Source organism: Terrapene carolina, unplaced genomic scaffold, assembly GCF_002925995.2.
Source record: "Terrapene carolina triunguis isolate 2854851 unplaced genomic scaffold, T_m_triunguis-2.0 Scaffold62, whole genome shotgun sequence".
Taxonomy (NCBI): Eukaryota; Metazoa; Chordata; order Testudines; family Emydidae; genus Terrapene; species Terrapene triunguis.
The window spans coordinates 44,395,754-44,415,584 of record NW_020664413.1 but is presented as its reverse complement, the minus strand read 5'-3'; the positions used below and the strand labels follow the sequence as shown (position 1 = coordinate 44,415,584).

Genomic DNA, 19,831 nt, shown 5'->3' with positions numbered 1-19,831 from the left:
AGCATACAGCTTTGCTCAAGATTATATGTTTAAGATAAGGCCTAAAATTAAGACTCCCATTGACTTCAACCTAACCATTTGTGGCTATTGAAGATCCCTATTAACATTTGAGTAGTGTTGCTGTGCACAGTAATTCAGTGTTATCTTCATCCTCTAGGTGACAGCTTTTTAGTGGTGGGAGAGTGATCCTTGTATAAACAGCTTGGAAAACAAGCTTTGGAGGGGCCTTTGGAGTGAAGGATGTATGATATTATTTATTATTATTATATTAAAATGGATGTGGGTGAAGAAAAGGCAGTCTGAGCTTCAAAGATTTATACTGCTGAGGAACTTTTTAATTTTGTTTTTGTTTTTCTTTTACTTTTGTTTCAGTTTTGGGCTAGAATACAAGTAACATAAGCTGTAACAAATCATAAGACAAATAAAATAAGGATATTAATGTATATATATAGAAATAGGAATGAAACTACTTGCTATTACCATAGAACATAGGAGGGAGGACCCTCCTCAGAGACCAGGACCCCACTGTATTAGGTGCTATACAAACAAAGAACAAAAAATATCTCTGCCCCAAAGAGCTTACAATCTAAGGCTACATCTACACTACGGGGGGGGGGGGGGCGATTTCAGATACGCAAATTCAGCTACGGGAATAGTGTAGCTGAATTCGACGTATCTGATCCGACTTACCCCGCTGTGAGGACGGCGGCAAATCGACCGCCGCGGCTCCCCCGTTGACGGCGCTTACTCCTACCTGGGCTGGTGGAGTACATGCGTCGATTCGGGGATCGATTATCGCGTCCCGACGAGACGCGATAAATCGATCCCCGAGAGATCGATTTCTACCCACCGATCCGGGCGGGTAGTGAAGACAAGCCCTAAGTATAAGTCAAGAGACGACAGATTGATGCAGATTGATGGGAGTGTAAGGAAACAATGAAATAATATGAGTTAGCATGATAGGCAGTGGTATCAAATGCACCAGTAACCTAAACATTATCAAGGTTTTGTTTGTTTGTTTGTTTTTATAGGCATTACAGCAAAGGAGAGTTTTTAAGGAGCAATTTGAAGGAGGATAATGAAGTAGCTTTACAGATGTTTACAGGGAGTTCCTCCCTAGCAAGAGGAGCAGCACAGGAAAAAGCACAAAGGTGCTTGTTTGAAAATTTAACAAGTGGGCAAGGGAGACTGCACCAATCAGAGGCAGGAGTTAACATCTTGATAGTAAATGAGAGATAGGGTGGGCATAGACGATGAAAAGTGTTAACAGGGAAGATAAGTAGCTTATGTTTGATGTGTTAGAGATGGGGGAGCCAATGAAAGGATTCAGAGAGAGGGGTGACATGGTCAAAGTGATGGGCTAGGGATATGATCTTTGCAGCAGCTTTCTGAATGGATATGAGTGGTTCAAGATTGTCAAGGTCAAAGAAAAGTATGTTGCAATAATTGAGATATAAGAACATAAGAATGGCCGTACTGGGTCAGACCAAAGGTCCATCTAGCCCAGTATCCTGTCTACCGACAGTGGCCAATGCCAGGTGCCCCAGAGGGAGTAAACCTAACAGGTAATGATCAAGTGATCTCTCTCCTGCCATCCATCTCCACCCTCTGACAAACACAGGCTAGGGACACCATTCCTTACTCATCCTGGCTAATAGCCATTAATGGACTTAACCTCCATGAATTTATCCAGTTCTCTTTTAAACGCTGTTATAGTCCTAGCCTTCACAACCTCCTCAGGCAAGGAGTTCCACAAGTTGACTGTGCGCTCTGTGAAGAACTTCCTTTTATTTGTTTTAAACTTGCTGCCCATTGATTTCATTTGGTGGCCCCTAGTTCTTGTATTACTTTTTCCTTATCTACTTTCTCCACATCACTCATGATTTTATATACCTCTATCATATCCCCCCTTAGTCTCCTCTTTTCCAAGCTGAAAAGTCCTATCCTCTTTAATCTCTCCTCATATGGGACCCTATCCAAACCCCTAATCATTTTAATTGCCCTTCTATGAACCTTTTCTAGTGCCAGTATACCTTTTTTGAGATGAGGAGACCACATCTGTATGCAGTATTCAAGATGTGGGCGTACCATCGATTTATATAAGGGCAATAATATATTCTCCGTCTTATTCTCTATCCCCTTTTTAATGATTCCTAACATCCTGTTTGCTTTTTTGACTACCTCTGCACACTGCGTGGATGTCTTCAGAGAACTATCCATGATGACGCCAAGATCTTTTTCCTGATTTGTTGTAGCTAAATTAGCCCCCATCATATTGTATGTATAGTTGGGGTTATTTTTTCCAATGTGCATTACTTTACATTTATCCACATTAAATTTCATTTGCCATTTTGTTGCCCAATCACTTAGTTTTGTGAGATCTTTTTAAAGTTCTTCACAGTCTGCTTTGGTCTTAACTATCTTGAACAGTTTAGTATCATCTGCAAACTTTGCCACCTCACTTTTTACCCCTTTCTCCAGATCATTTATGAATAAGTTGAATAGGATTGGTCCTAGGACTGACCCTTGGGGAACACCACTAGTCACCCCTCTCCATTCTGAGAATTTACCATTTATTCCTACCCTTTGTTCCCTGTCTTTTAACCAGTTCTCAGTCCATGAAAGGACCTTCCTTTTTATCCCATGACAACTTAATTTACGTAAGAGCCTTTGATGAGGGACATTGTCAAAGGCTTTCTGGAAATCTAAGTACACTGTGTCCACTGGATTCCCCTTGTCCACACGTTTGTTGACCCTTTCAAAGAACTCTAATAGATTAATAAGACATGATTTCCCTTTACAGAAACCATGTTGACTTTTGCCCAACAATTTATGTTCTTCTATGTGTCTGACAATTTTATTCTTTACTATTGTTTCAACTAATTTGCCTGGTACTGATCTTAGACTTACCGGTCTGTAATTGCCAGGATCACCTCTAGAGCCCTTTTTAAATATTGGCGTTACATTAGCTATCTTCCAGTCATTGGGTACAGAAGCCGATTTAAAGGACAGGTTAAAAACCATAGTTAATAGTTCCGCAACTTCACATTTGAGTTCTTTCAGAACTCTTGGGTGAATGCCATCTGGTCCCGGTGACTTGTTAATGTTAAGTTTATCAGTTAATTCCAAAACCTCCTCTAGTGACACTTCAGTCTGTGACAGTTCCTCAGATTTGTCACCTACAAAAGCTGGCTCAGGTTTGGGAATCTCCCTAACATCCTCAGCCGTGAAGACTGAAGCAAAGAATCCGTTTAGTTTCTCCGCAATGACTTTATCGTCTTTAAGTGCTCCTTTTGTATCTCGATCATCCAGGGGCCCCACTGGTTGATTAGCAGACTTCCTGCTTCTGATGTACTTAAAAAACATTTTGTTATTACCTTTTGAGTTTTTGGCTAGCCGTTCTTCAAACTCCTTTTTGGCTTTTCTTATTACATTTTTACACTTAATTTGGCAGTGTTTATGCTCCTTTCTATTTACCTCACTAGGATTTGACTTCCACTTTTTAAAAGATGCCTTTTTATCTCTCACTGCTTCTTTTACATGGTGGTTAAGCCACGGTGGCTCTTTTTTAGTTCTTTTACTGTGTTTCTTAATTTGCGGTATACATTTAAATTGAGCCTCTATTATGGTGTGTTTAAAAAGCGTCCATGCAGCTTGCAGGGATTTCACTTTAGTCACTGTACCTTTTAATTTCTGTTTAACTAACCCCCTCATTTTTGCATAGTTCCCCTTTTTGAAATTAAATGCCACAGTGTTGGGCTGTTGAGATGTTCTTCCCACCACAGGGATGTTAAATGTTATTATATTATGGTCACTATTTCCAAGCGGTCCTGTTATAGTTACCTCTTGGACCAGCTCCTGCTCTCCACTCAGGACTAAATCTAGAGTTGCCTCTCCCCTTGTGGGTTCCTGTACCAGCTGCTTCAAGAAGCAGTCATTTAAAGTATTGAGAAATTTTGTCTCTGCATTTCGTCCTGAGGTGACATGTTCCCAGTCAATATGGGGATAATTGAAATCCCCCACTATTATTGAGTTCTTTATTTTGATAGCCTCTCTAATCTCCCTTAGCATTTCATCATCACTATCACTGTCCTGGTCAGGTACAAGACAGTGACAGCCTGGAGGAGTTTTAGCTGTGTGATTAGATATGAAAGGCCACATCTTAGACATGTTCTGCAGAAAAAAAATGTAAGATTTAGGCAAAGCCTGGGTGTGAGGATCTGTTGAGAGGTCGGAGTTGAAGATGATGCCTAGATTACAGGCCTGTGGTGGTCACAGTGGTTGAGAAAGGAGTTAGGGAAGAGCTTGGGAGGAAAGTTTAAGAGCTCTGTTTTAGCCATGTTGAGTTGACAGTTAGATCCATGAGGAGATGTCAAAAAGTTTGGCTAAGATCCTGGTTTGGATGGAAAGACAGGTCTGGAGTAGAGAGGCAGATCTTTGAGTCAACAGCATAGAAGATGGTAGTTGAATTTATGTTTGCAGATGAGATTACTCATAGGTAAGATTTAGAAGGAGAAGAAAAGAGGACCAAGGATAGAGCCCTGTGAACCCTCACAGAAAGTTGGAGGGCAGATGAGGAAGATCCTCCAAGGGGACCTGCTGAAGAAGGGATTAGAGAGGTCGGAGAAGAATGAGGAGAGGACAGAGCCATGGAAGTCAAGGGAGCACAAGATTTCAAAAAGAACATGGTTAATGGTGTCAAAGGCAGCTGACAGAGAAAATGACTGGTTCTGAACTTTCATAGAATCTCAGGGTTGGAAGGGACCTCAGGAGGTCATCTAGTCCAACCCCCTGGTCAAAGCAGGACCAATTTCCAACTAAATCATCCCAGCCAGGGCTCTGTCAAGCCTGACCTTAAAAATCTCTAAGGAAGGAGATTCCACCACCTCCCTAGGTAACCCATTCCAGTGCTTTACCACCCTCCCAGTGAAAAAGTTTTTCCTAATATCCAACCTAAACCTCCCCCACTGCAACTTGAGACCATTACTCCTTGTTCTGTCGTCTGGTACCACTGAAAACAGTCTAGATCCATCCTGTTTGGAACCCCCTTTCAGGTAGTTGAAAACAGCTATCATATCCCCCCTCATTCTTCTCTTCTGCAGACTAAACAATCCCAGTTCCCTCAGCCTCTGTTCATAAGTCATGTGCTCCAGCCCCTTAATCATTTTTGTTGCCCTCCTTTTTGGTTAGGAAGAGGCCTTTGGAGACTTTGACAAGAGCAGTTTCAGTTGAGTGCAATGGGTGAAAGCATGATTGGAGAGGGGTTTAGGATGGAATTGGAGGAGAGGAACTCCAGACAGTAATGGTAGATATTGAAGGTAATATATATATGAATGACTGATGCCTTTCAAAGCACTCGTTTAAAATGTTCATTCAGTTGGGTTCTTTAAAGAAACTAATAATGCATTAGGAAAACTTACTGATATTTTACTCTCCTCTTAGATATCCCAGGAAGGGAGCTGTACCAATTTATAATAGCTGAGGATCTGGCCCACTATACAATGTCTGTATTGCAGCAATTGGTTTCCTAGTTTGTTAAGCAGGAATGAGAGCCATTTAGGATATGTTTACTCTACACGCCACTGGTGGCAGCGTGTAAGGTCTAGGTATCTACATGCTACAGTGAAAAGCAGGCTGCGTTCACACTTTGGAGTGTAGCTACATGTGTCAGTGAAAGGCTCTGGCAGAGGGCTGTCAGCCTGGAAAGGCTTCAGCATCTCCCTGCCAGAGCCTTTCTCTGCTGCAGGGAAAGGCTCGAGCAACGGGGAGCTGGCAGAGCCTTTTCCCTCTGTCTCCCCTGCTCCAGAGCCTTTCCCCGCTTGGGGGAGTCTTTTCCTGCAGAGGGGAAAGGCGCCAGCACCGGGAGGCAGCACAGCACCACACTGCTAAAAATAGCAGTGTAGATAGGGAGGCACAGCTTGGGGTGAGTAGAGTGTGAATGGTATTTACTCACCTATATACTCACTCCCTTCAGGTGTGTCCTTACTCTACTTGCCTAAGCTGTGCCTCATTGCTTACGCTGCTGTTTAGACCCATGCTGAGGGCAGGTATGTACTTTACATGCCTCCAAAACAAGCATGCAGTGTAGGTGTACCGTCAAACTGTCTCTTGCATGTAAATTGCCACCCGGGTATCTCTCATGAGAAATAAGGGGTCCCATGAGAATTGCTGGAATATGCCTTGAAAGAAGGAGGGGGAAACTATACAGTAAAAAGAAACAACTTGGTTAAAAAGGCAATTTTCTCCTGTTCCCCTGTTCCTGCTCTGTGTTTATATAGAAACTCCTGTTAACATCCATCACAGGCAGACTAGGCCCTATCTTAGTGAGGGAATAGTAAAAATGGCCAGAGAAAATTAAATTTACAACCAGTTTCTAGTTTTTAATCTCCTTTCAGATGAAAAATAGCAAGCTCCCCCATCCCACACACAATGTCACAGAAAATGGGTTTGTATGTGGTGGCTATGAAGAATTTGGAAAGTATTCAATTCTCCAGCCTGGAGGAGCCCTTTTAATGCGGCTTCCCCATTCCTTGGGCTGGAATCCATTGTGGAAAAGGACTGGAAAAGTTAATAGGAATGAAACCCAGAGGACTCAAGCCAAGAGGGTTCTAGAGAAATTACTTTCTAACTCTGTAAACTTTAATAGAGAATAGAGGATTTGGGGGCTATCCATAAGAATTCTATAGCAGGTACAGAATTAAGTATTAAATTCAATAGCTTTTGATGGTCCAAAAATCTATAGAAAAGTTATTTTCTATGAAATTCTATAGGACTTCTGGGTAAAGGATGAGGACTCCATACCCTGAACTCTCTCAATACATGGCTCTGGCCATTGCTTTCAAGTTAATGTGCTCCCACCCACCATGCTCCTGGCCTGCTCTCAAACTCTTCTGCACTAGCCTATACACAAAACTCTTCATTTTTGGTTTTTACCAAATTTCCCAGAAAAATTTCCAGGTTTTGAAAAAACAGTCAGGTTTTACCCACTTTTTTAACCCAAATTTTGAAAATGCTTGCACTCTCCTGACCTGATCCCGCCTCAGGTAATTTCCATTGGCAGCTGCTGCTGCATAGTGGCGGAGCAGGATGGGCAAGGAGTTGGAGTCTGGCAGCAGAGACCACCTGACCACTGCTGTGACAAGCCTGCAAAGAACGGAAGGCCCACATTACCCCAACTCCGCCATCACCTTCCGTGTATACCAGGTAGCCCTCATCGCTCTGGCTGCTGGCTCTTCATTTTAGTTTTTACTGATTTCCCCCCCCCCCGCCCCATCTTTTCATTTTTTTTTATAAGTACAGATAATTCCCAGGAAACTTTAAACAAAATAAAAACCAAAAACAAAGGACCAGCTGCACCATACATGGGTGTGTGCCTGTTCTGCAGCAGCCTAATTCCCATGCAGTTTAAGATTGTGTTATACTGAAGTACCTTCTACAACTGTTACATTGCAAGTGAATTGCATCCCATTTGAGAAATAATTTGAACACTTATAAAATGATTGAGGGATTATAAGATTTTTTTCCTGGTTATATAATACATATATCAAATGCCAAATAGTCAGAATTATAAACATTGCAATCGCCCGAAAGATGTTTTATAATAAAGGCGAACTATTGAGGATTTATGTGGATTACACTGTAGTTTAAATTTGGGGAACAAGATCAATTTGTGCCTTCAACCCAGGGCCAGGGGGAGGGCCACACCTGCTCCAGAGGCGCCCCGTTTATAAAGGCTCCCTGGGTTTTCATCCAATTTGCCCATGCCTAAGGCCAGCCCTGTGTGGGAGGTAGGTAAGTATTATCATTCCTATTTTACAGATATGGAAATGGAGGCACAGAAAGTGAGGGCCTAAATATTCATACGTGTGTATATAGCAAAATCCATATTGAGGCATCTGTTACTTTCAGAGATGCTGAGTTGGATTTAGGTGCCTACAGGCTTGTCTTCACGATGGGGGCAAGTTGACCTAAGTTACAGTACTCCAGTTATGTGAATAATGTAGCTGGAGTCGACGTAGCTTAGGTCAATTTACCACGGTGTCTTCACTGCGCTGCGTCAACGGGAGACGCGCTCCGGTCTAATTCTCTTACTCTTCTCGGGGAGCTGGAGTACCAGAGTCGACTGGAGAGCACTTTCCCATTGAGTTAGCGGGTCTTCACTAGACCTGCTAAATCGATCCCTGCTGCATCGATCACTCCATAGTGAAGACCAGCCCTAACTGGAGGCAGTGTGAAGCTGGGATTAATCCCTGGTTCTTAATCACTGGCTTCCCCTGAAGACACGAGCAAGGGAAACTCTTTCTGGTTCCAACCCAACTCTGCTATCCCAGCGAACCTCATTTCCTATATCTTTTTTTAAAGAACATAGGATTAGCTTGTTTAACCTTTTTGATTAACTGAGAGCCTTGAGTGCCCAAGTTATTGTTATCCTTTGTGGTACAACACCTTTTCCACCATTACTGTTTTTTCCCTTATAATAGGTTGTCCAGACCTGTGCACAGCAAATATTCCAAATTTAGCCTCATCAGTCATTTATATAATTCTGGAGTAATTTGTTAATGATGCATAATGGATGTGCAATTTTTGTGCTGTTACCAACAGATGCCACACTCAGAGCTGTAGTAGTTTGAAATTGTTCAGATGTTCTGAGGAAAAAATGTTGACTTTCTAGAGGCATAGTATTGTGTCTAGGGCTTTTAGACAGTTATCACTCCAGTACAGAAAGGAAAACTTTTTTTTGAAATGGACCCAGAAACAATGAAACACAGGCACCATAATATAGTCAAATGTGGATGCTCTATTTTATGCCAGACTCTCAATAATCTTCCCTCTTCCATGCTTGAGGTTGGAGAGATGAAATGAGGAGAGGCACAAGCTGTTCTAGACATAGAGGCAAATGCCCACCTTGCCAGGTTTTGATGGTTGAAAAAATCTACAGAAAAATTTCCATTTGCTATGACATTCTGTTGGACTTTTCTGTAAATGGTTGGGACTGCAAACCCTGCACACACTCCCAGCAGATGGGTATGGCCATTGCATTCAAGTTACTGAGCACCCAGCCACTGCACCTGGCCTGCCCTCAAACTTCCTTCTTTACTGGCCTATACAGACCAATGCCTAAGCAGCCGACTAGGTCATAGAGACCTCAGTCAGACCCTGCCTAACCCACCAACCACACTGGAACCTGCCGCACTTGCAAGAATTGTAACTTAAACACCAAAAACCAGATGTGGTGGGTTGGACAGCATGTGATCTTCCCACACCCTACAGTGTAGGAAGCGAAGGGGGTGGGAAGTGGGGGAAAGAGGTGAGATTAGAAGCTGTTCCCACACGCTGACGGCAAAGATGGGTGGAAGGAAGGAAGGAATAGGAGGCATGTAGAATGCTGTCACAACTGCTCCCTGTTGAGCTCCCTTGCCCCCTCCCTAACTCCCTCCCATCCTCCCTCACCGCAAAGGGTGTTTCCAGTGCTCCAAGCCCTATCAAAGCCCTTCCCCAGTGAGCAGGGTAAGCGTTTAGTGACCCAGAGACAATGCTACAAACTAGTCTAACTGCCATTAAAACTGTATGTTATCAGCTGGTCACTTATTCCCACCTCGTTGCTTCAGTTTGCCTGATTCTCAGTTATTCATATCTTTTGTAGGAGACTTTTGGATACTGAAGATGAACTTTCTGACATCCAATCCGATTCAGTCCCACTGGAAGTACGGGACTGGCTGGCTTCTACCTTCACGAGGAAAATGGGGATGACGAAAAGGAGACCCGAAGAAAAGCCAAAATTTCGAAGCATCGTACATGCTGTACAGGCTGGGATATTTGTAGAAAGGTGATTGTGGATTTTAGTGTGATAGCAGATAACATGTTTAACCACAATGGTGCTATCCAACAAGTGGAGCCAGAATGTGTACCAAAATTGGAGATGATCCTGAACCAAATATCTGGGAAAGTTCAGAGCTACATCTGAATGCCATCCTCGCCCCATCTCTCTAATGGTCTGTCCTGAGTTCTAAATGAAACCCCTAGATACCAATCCTCTTGAACTTTGGAAAGTTCTGGACCCAAACTCCATGGCTTAGACCTATCTACACCAAAATGTGCCAAAGACTCAACATTTACTTTTTTATTTATGATTTTGTATTGTTTTTTTTCAAATACAACAAATATACCAAAATACCAGATTGATCAGAATACACAAAGTAAATAAAGAAGGTTAGGAAAAAGGGAGGGGAGGGGACGGGAAGTGACATAACTATCTTCAGGGTCTACATTAATTATAGACCTCTAAAAGTCAGCCCAAATTGCTTTGAATTTTTCTGGCTTTCCCTTTCTGCGAAATGCCAGTTGTTCATTCGCTGCGACATCAGCCATATCCCTGAGCTAGGCAACAATATTTGGTGGGGATCGACTTTTCCATTTTTGCAGGATTCATTTTTTTGCAGCCAAAGCTGCACTCTGGAACCATGCTGCCTTGTTACCAGGTAATTTCCAGGTATCAGGAATATATCCAAGAGTGAAACTTCAATGAAACTCCAACTTAGCATCCAATATGAAATTGGTCCTTTGACACCCCCCCCCCCCCATCAGAAATTCTTGTTACAGGAGGGCTGCCAAAATATATGAGCTAAAGTAGCACAAAGGGAGTTACATTTCCAACAGCATTTATGAGGACCGTTACTTATGTGTGGACCAGAATATTTGCAAAAGTGTCTTTTGGTGAATAAGCCACAGTCTCAGGTCTATAGTTGCTTTTTTTACATTAGATAAATTGTATTCCAATGGGTCAGAGATAGTTGTGTATCCAAATCTCTATTCCAAACAACTTAAATGATCTATCTTTGGCAACTCCACATTTACTTAAGTAATAAAACAGTTAACTTAGTTATATTTGATACTCATGGTTTCATACTAAAATTAATTGAGCAGCACCGTCTTACACCAGCTGAGGATCTGTGCCTGAATATTTTAATACCTGAGGCCCACATGTAGGCCATCCTTTTGTTAGGAGACAAAGCAGGTGAATCTGTGGTAATGGTACTGATGACAATACTAAACTAAAATAGCATATTTTCTTTATTCACATTAAGTGATATGAATAGCTACAACAATTACTTAGAGGAGCAAGAAGTATTCCTAGCAATGTATTATTAGACCAGAAAGTCACACTTTGTAGTACACAGGATCCTTCTTCAAAGTCCATGAAGTTCATAGAAAGACTCCAACTGAGTTGAATGGGTTTTGGATTAGGCCCTTAATTCAGAAATTATAAAAGAGAAACTGAAAAAAGAAATGTTTTTAAATGGCATAAGTAACCACCTAATAAATAATGCATTTGTTCTTTTAGGATGTACCGAAGGACCTCTAACATGGTTGGTTTGGCATACCCAGCAGAAGTGATAGTAACATTTAAGGTGAAATCAGTTCAATCATTGTGTAATTTCAATATATTTGTATGTGTGCTAATTATTTTTTTAGGATGAAACTAGGGTGCTTTTTCTGAAAGTATTATGGCCATATATGGTACTGTAGAAATGAATATGCATAAGAGATAAAAGCCATATTGAAAAATTCATAAATAGCATATGATTATATTTATTATACCTCAATTTCATTATGATTTCATTTAGATATCATTAGAGCAAGAGGATAAATTTGAGTAGAAAATTGCTTTATAAAATTTACCTGTCATGATTTTATCAGCGCCAAATTATAATAGAAATCCAGTGACTCAGAGAGCAGCGTGTCTTTCCTCTTTTGGGATGGGGGGGAAGAGTAATCATGTTGTATATAGCTACAACATACAATCGACAATAGTATTTCTTAAGCAAGAAGGTAGTATGTAACCTGTTTCCCTAAAAGACAAATGTTATAGTGTTTACCATGATTTTCTTAAAGTATTTATGACATAGTCTATGCAAAAGAGCACACAAGTAGTTCCACTGAACAAGGTGTGGAACAATTTATGTGTGTAAAGCTATTTGTGTGTTTGAAAGATCAGGGCCTTAGATTGTGAGCATACAAAACAGCTAGCAGTTTATCCTACAATTATATAACTCAGGATACAAGTTTTTTTTCTAATAATTTTCCTAACTAGGTTTGTTATTAGTATTAGAATAACCATTAGTATGAGTAACATGAAGTAAAAGGAACCTGTGACTTTGGGGAAATAGATATTGTTTTAAACTTTTCCATGTATTAGCTGGGACCTATTTAAACATATGAAAGTGTTATTTTTTTTTAATCTGCAGGATGTTGATAAATGGTCATTTGATGTGTTTGCCCTAAATGAAGCAAGTGGAGAGCACAGTCTGAAATTCATGATGTACGAGCTGTTCACCAGATATGACCTTATAAGCCGTTTCAAGGTCAGAAGCATCACACAAAATTCAAATATAAAAATAACCCCATTTTTTAATATTTTAGTCTTATGTTTAAAATTATATTTTATTGAACAAATGAAGTACAGAATTACAAAGTTTAAAAGACATCACATACAGGACATCAGACTATATTCATTGTAATAACAATAAAGTTCCACCTAATGTTGTCTACAGTCATTCTGCTGCTGTTGAGATCCTGACAAAGATTGAAAGCTAAGCAGGTCTTCAGCTTTTTGGATGGGAGGTCCCCAGTGCACAGCAGAGTGAAGCAAAAAGTGCACAGGTAGCTTGCTTCCTTATGAGTTAGTACCGAGCCCATGTCCCAGACTTGGGAAGGAGACACTGTGCTGGTAGACACACAAACTTTGGTCCTGAGCACTTGAGATAGCTTAGATCACAATCTGTGGACCTAAATCCTCACTAGGATTTCAGCTGAGTACTATATTTTTCACTTCCTCTTCCTGTTCTAAATTGTTTTAATGGCATATAGGGCCGGCTCCAGGCACCAGCCCACCAAGCTTGTGCTTGGGGCGGCACCTGGAGGGGGGCGGCGCGGCGCTCCGGCCGCCGGGGAGAGCGGGGCCACAGCTGGGCTCGCCGCCCTCCCCCCTGCGCTCTGGCCGCCGGGGGGAGAGCCGAGCCCCAGCCGGGGCTCGCCACCCTGCCCCAGCCGGGGCTCGCCGCCCTGCCCCCGGCGCTCTGGCCGCCGGGGGGAGAGCGGAGCCCCCGCCGGGGCTCACCGCCCTCCCCCCGGGGCTCCGGCCGCCCTCCCCCCTGGGGCGGCAAAAAAGCCAGAGCCGGCCCTGATGGCATAGTGTTAAACACCTGCCGTGTGCCACCCTAGAGGAGGCTACATTACAGTGCTGTCTGAGGGATATTGTATGACTTAACTATTTCATATTTGTAAAGCACTTTGAGATGCTCACCTAGAGAGTGCTATCAAAGTGCGCAATACTTTATTATTTATCATATTTATGATATTGAACTCAAGTTTCACTGTCATTGTGGAAACCCAGTTTTCAGTTTATCACACACAATCGCTAGGAGTCTTGTCTTAGGAAAAACTTATTATTTAACTGCCTAAAAAAATAGAGCTAGATTGTGCCTGTACTTCACAGTTCTTCCTTGTGCACAGTGTGAGGCCCACATTGAGGGAGCGTGAGGCTATTGAAGTCAGGGAACACCATTTGTAACCTTGACCTCCTGGTTAGGTGATTGGGGCCAGGATATAAAGATCAGTCTTCTATTAGTAATCCTATGTGTCATACCTTTGTTACATGAATGCCTCATGAGTTCCTAGGCATTCACGGGGAGTGCTCCCCTACTGCACCTTTCTGGGTACAGTCCATTCCCCCTTATATGCTAGTCCCACATTGCACGTAGTGTAAGCAGGGGAATGTGTCCCCTAAGGGGAACAGGAGCAGAGCAGTCTGTGAATTCCTCCAGTGCAGATCAGGTTCTAGTCCTTTACATTTTAGTAATCTGCCCCATCACCTTGATATTTGTGAACTGGTGTATCAGAGTTGCACTGTGTGTTAATTTATGTTTTATTTATTACACCATTGACTTTGTAGCTGTTGCAAGAGAAACATAGCTTATTATTCTAATGTTTGCTTCTCACAGATCCCTGTGCCCAGTCTTATTTCATTTGCAGAAGCTTTGGAGGTTGGTTACAGCAAGTACAAAAATCCATACCACAATCTGATCCATGCAGCGGATGTTACTCAAACCGTGCATTACATAATGCTTCATACTGGTATCATGGTAAGAAGTACTACAGAACTCAGTCACTTTAGTTTCTCAAACTCACCGTTATATAGGTATCTACATGGGTATCTATATGCAGGCTTACTGGTGCTACAGATGTCAATAATTTTAAAGGGGGCTTTTTCTAGAGATGGGCCCAAACTCGGGAACTGGCTCTGAACCACATGTCTCTATAGAGGTTGCATGAAAATCACAGCTATAAACACAACCAAAATTGGGGACACTCAATCTAAATGAGAGCTTTCTCAAATTTCTGATACTTAGATTTGGTGTGTGATCCATTCTGCAGACAGATTTGAGCTGCATACTGTGATACAAATCTCAATCAGGATCTGGGGTTCTGGGTGTGGGGCTGTTTCTAGCCATGGGGGAGTCTCTCCTCAGGGAACAATAGTGTAGTTTAGAAGTACACATTGAACATGTGGATGAGGCAGCCTATTCATTTTCCTTTCTTCTTAGAACTCAGCGAAGGAAAATGGGCTATATAATATGCGGATGATTCTCCCTACATAAGCAAAAAGGCTTTAGAGAGAGTCTTCTCTTAATTTTCCCTTGATCATCCCTGGAAGTGATTAGAGTGTCCTAGTGACCTAGAGGGGTATTCATCCACAAGGATGGGCAAGTGTTGTTTCCATTACCAGCCCCTTACCCTGAAGGTTTTGCAGCTTTAATCTCTGCTGAGGGCTCTGCAGGTAAGGGACTGCACTGAACCAGTGCATCCCTTGTTACCCGCACAAAATTCTCTATTACTCACACATTCTAGGGTCACCCACCTTTACCAAGTGTAGCGGAGTGGTCACCCGCTCCTGCCTTAAAAGGCTTAAAACAGCTCGGGGAGAGGGCTGTGGCAGGGAAGGAAAAGCAGGGCTGATTGGGGAAAGCAGCCTCAGCTTGGGGCCACGCCCCAATCAGGCCAAGGCTGGCTTAATGAGGGCCCAACTGGCCTTTATAAGAGGGCTGGGGCCAGAAGCCAGAGAGAGACTCTCTGCAGGGAGCTGAGAGAAGGTACCTGGAGTGGAGCAGGCCTGGGGGAAGGCCAAGGGAGCTGGGGAACTCTGGCCTGGAAACCCCCAAGGCTGTGGCCTAGTGGAAGGCCAATTAGGTAGTGGGGTTGCAGGGGGCAACCCACAAGCAAGCAGAGGCAGCAGGTCCAAAAACCCCTTGCCTATGATGAGTGGCTTTTACACTGCAGTCTGCCCCAGTGAGCGGGGGCTAGATGGTGACTGTCAGTAGCCCATGACTGAGGAGAGGTGGGGATAGAGGGTTGGGGTTCCCTTGGGTGGGGAGACCCTGAGACTGTGGGGGGTACTGCCAGGGGGCAGCACCCCAGCCTGAAAGGGGCACCGGGGTCCAGGAGGGACTCGGGCCCAGCGGCAAGCGGGACACTGGCCTGCAGAGGGTGTGCCGGAGGCTGGAAGAGCTAATTCCCTGGACGACCAGCAGGAGGCGCCGCAGGGGTGAGTCCCGCCCCGTTACACCAAGTTCCTAGGGTTCAAGGCGTAACCCTCTTAAATTAGGCACCCACCCTTACCCCGTTCCTAGGGCTCAGGCATATCCCTGTCAATTTAAGTACCCACCCTTACTCAATTCCTAGGCTCAGGGCATAATTTTGTGCAGGTTTGCAGGACCTTTTACCAATGAAAGAGTTTACACAGTAATATCCTTATCCTTATCCTCTATCTATTAACAATCATCAAAACCAGCCCACACTACACATACAGTGCTCACCACTCCCAGTCCCAATAAAACAGATGAACTTTTCTTGATGGCCAGTCAGGATCAGGTCCAACTGGGGGACTCCAGTTTCTACACAGTGTCATTGGCAGAGTTCTGAGGTCTGGCAGCTCTGATAGGGTTGTGTCCTGGAGTTGGTTCCCAAAGAACTTCCTTTTGGACCCCAGTTTATATAGTGAAACATGAGTCCTGCTTAACTGTACCTTAACCAATCATTATACTAAAATTTTACTAACCAATCCTAACATATTGTAACAAAATCTCTAACCAATCCTATCCCACTACCTTAATTGATTTACACCTATCAAAATTAATTATGTAACAGACAGAAACAATCAAAGAATGAGACAGAGATCATACAGTCAAACAATAGAGAAGCGGGGACCATAAAGACAAAACAATAAAGAAATGGGGATTTCACAACCACAACTTTTGATAATTGGTTTCTTGCCAGACAGAATGCTATCAAACTAAGTTTTCCTTAACCAGCTTAAGATCTGTTTCTTTATCTGGTGATGGTGGGTACTATTAGGATGAATCTCCTTCTTAACAGCCCGATATTACAATGTTTTAATGTAATTTAGATGGAATGTGAGGATGTTACTTCCTGCTTCTCAGCTAATGGCTGCTGCTCTCCTAATATGGCTGCAGACAAAGGACTTAGGCTTTAGGCCTTACAATATGGCTACAGGAAAAGGCCTTATCCTTACACCCTTGAACACCCTGAGCTCACTTGCTCCTCATAGAGCCTGTGGCAGCCAGGAGATTGCTTTGTACTGCTACAATGTCCCAATGCTTCCGTTTGTCTTGCCTTTGGCAGCTGAAGCAGGTACATACACTCATCCTAACTTGCAATGTTTATACTATTGCCCTTTGACATTGCTTCAGTAAGGAATCTCCACACTACAAATTTGGCTAGTTAGACACTTGTTAGTCCTGACTCAGAATTCATGTTTCATCTGTCAATTACCTTTCGGGATGCTGTTTAGTCCTGAGTGTGAACATTGTGTTTTAAAAGACAGAGAACGAGGACGGAAGTGGTAATAATATATTGTATGACTTTTGTTTGTAAGACTGTAGAGTACAAAGCACTTGTGAAAATGGCAAGTTTACAGTTGGCTCTACGGGTTTTCAAGTTATGCCCTGATATACACGTTGTACACAGTTTAAATCACTGGGGTTACCTGTAATATAGGTGCCTGATATTTCCTCATTGATTGGCAATGGGAAAAGGATCAAGCCCAATGACAATGTAGAATTTGGTCTTAGTATTCTAGGCAATTTTGATTTCCTTTCTAGAAAAGTGTCTAAAGTATCAGGCATTTAATTTTAATACTGTAAATGTTAACTATAGTGCTTCTTACAAAGTGAGGGTCAAATTCTGCAGTCTTTTCTTAGACACAATTCCCACTGGTGTCACTGGGAGCAATGACTTCAAGTCTCACCCTGAGTGAATAGTTAATACATGCCTGTAAAGAGCCTAGCAAACTATTACCACTATATAAATATGAAGACTAGAAGAAGAAAGCCCTAATACTGAAATTTGATTTCAGCCTACAGAGTTCAGTGACACCCAGAGTGTATCTCTGAACGCTGGATGGAGGAATACATTGCACATTAGAATCCTTGCTATTGAGTATTTGCATATCAGTACCCAGAATGCACTTGGGTGTATTGAGTTCTGTCCCACACTCCTAGGCTTTATAGCTATTCCTTGTCCTGTGTAACACCATAATAATTTGCACTGCCTATACAAATGGTTCTTAATCAATTAAGGCCTGTTTTAGATGGCCACAGTTGAAAATATTTATTATAACTGTTCCTGGATAACTTGTCACTGTTAATGGGACAGCAGAAAGCCAACAGTGTTTTCAAAGCGATGCAGCCTACCAGGCAAAATAATATTTTCTGAGTGTCAGTGCTTGAAAAAGGCCCTATTGATGTCTTTGCCTTGCAACGTATTAATGTCATGTAATAAAGGCTGAGTTAGGAGATGGTCCCATGGTTAGAACTGTAGCCTGGGACTCAGCATACCCAGTTTCGGTTCCTGGCTCCACTATACACTTCCTGTCAGCCCTTGCACCAGTCACTTTGTCCTTCTGTGGCTCAGTTTCCCCTCTGTAAAATGGAGATAATAGTACTTCCCTTCATCACAGGGGTATCTGGAGGATAAATACATTTAAAAGAATGTGAGGTGATGGGGGCATATAAGTACCTCACATAGCTAGATCGTACCACCCTCACTTGGGGGAGCTTGACAGTACAATGCACAAATGTTATGTTTGTCTTCTCCTGCTTCTGCCACTTAATTAACTTGCAGCCTTATTTACCTGGTGAGAGTGACACACAGTACTGCTCACAAGCTAATTGTTTTCACAGCAGGCATCCCTTCTAATGCCTTTATCTGCACTGCCACTCTCCTCTCTGACATGTGCCTGGGATATTTCACCCACCTTTGATGTTGTTATATAACAGGTGCCCACAGGAGTGGTTTATCAGTTCAGGCATGTCATTTGTAGTCTTTCTGTGTTTTCTCTGTAGCTTGTGGAACTGAGACAGAGAACTGCAAAGTATTGATCCTGTTTTTCCCCTCTGCACTTCTCTGGGCCATGGATTAAAGAAAAGATAACATAAAGCTGGGTTTTAGAAACCCCACAATCTCTAATCCTTTTTACAGAACACATACATTTTAGTATCCTTAGTTTTACAGTCCTCCAGAGACTATGTTTTCCAGTTTGCCAAAAAACCTAGATAGTCAGAATTTTATATATATATTTGTGTGTGTGTGTGTGTGTGTGTGTGTATATATATTTATTTATATGTGTATAGACACACACACACACACACACACACATATTATTGGACCACTAGGGTTATGAAAGTCAAGAAATAAAAAAAAGTCATACTAACATTAATTTACCCAGAGTGAACACACAATGGAATCTGTTATCCAAAACTTTCAGGTAATCAGAGAAGCTGCCTTTTCTGCTGCTATCTTAGTCCAATCCTTGGACTCATACTGAAGATCTTGGTCTGGGATAATTCTAGTATCTGAAATCTGAGTCAAATAACAGATAAAATCTTTCCCTGACCCTAATGTGGCTCAAATAGCTGAATACCCATCTGAAGAAGTCAGAGCTAACAAGGACCAGGTGTCTCATTCAGCCGGGTGTCTATTAGACATACAAAGTCAAGGATTATGGGTGATGGAGAATTAGCCTCCAACCTTGCATTAAACTCCCTGAACTGAAGGGTAGGGTCAATATTATCTGATGTGTTCTGTGATTAAACTCCAGATGAGACAAGTGGGACAGATAATACGGGTCTACAGTTAGGAACCAATGAATCTGATCCCCCAGATACCTATTCTTGTGGAATGTAGAAAATTGTATGGGGATTCTAAAGTCATTGTTCGTTTGTTTTTCTTTTTTATCTTGTGAACAATGCTCAAAGAAGGGGAAAATATTCTTCCCCCACCATTAAATGAGTTGTGATACTCCCACTTTCTTACATTTCCCACCATACCTTGTTTTTTATTTTTTCCCAACTCCGAGCAATGAAAAGTGGAGATATGACATAACCATCTTTCCTGTTCTCATTCCATGTCTTATATAAAGGCAGATGTTTGGAAGATTTTTGCTTTGTATTTCAATCTGCTAAAGGGACCACGTGTGTTTTATCTGAATACTTAACTGAATATTGTCTGCCCTTCTGTAGCTACAATATTTGCCAGCATACAGTTTCACGTGAAATTTGTCTGCAGTCCATAGACACCTTTGCAAGAATTTCTCCACTAATTTATAGAAGGATTTTCCAGCAACTATTGTGGTTGCTAAAAAAATGATTTGGGGAAGAGAGGCTTAAAGATTTTCTGTTTAGCTTTAGTTACTAATAATGTATGAGTTTCTATTTCAGTTGTTCTGTTGAAAACATTGTGGAAGTCAGTCCCAGCT

At 42.3% G+C, this 19,831-nt stretch overlaps 1 protein-coding gene across 1 annotated transcript in view; it reads left to right on the top strand.

Moving 5' to 3' along the window:
• Positions 1-19,831, top strand: part of PDE1A (phosphodiesterase 1A) — a 265,115-nt gene that overhangs the window by 203,732 nt on the left and 41,552 nt on the right. Inside the window, exons 4-7 of the mRNA XM_026647746.1 lie at positions 9,644-9,826; positions 11,342-11,408; positions 12,246-12,362; positions 14,001-14,141. Of these exons, the coding sequence (XP_026503531.1) occupies positions 9,644-9,826; positions 11,342-11,408; positions 12,246-12,362; positions 14,001-14,141 (508 nt within the window). The remainder of the gene's footprint in view (positions 1-9,643; positions 9,827-11,341; positions 11,409-12,245; positions 12,363-14,000; positions 14,142-19,831) is intronic.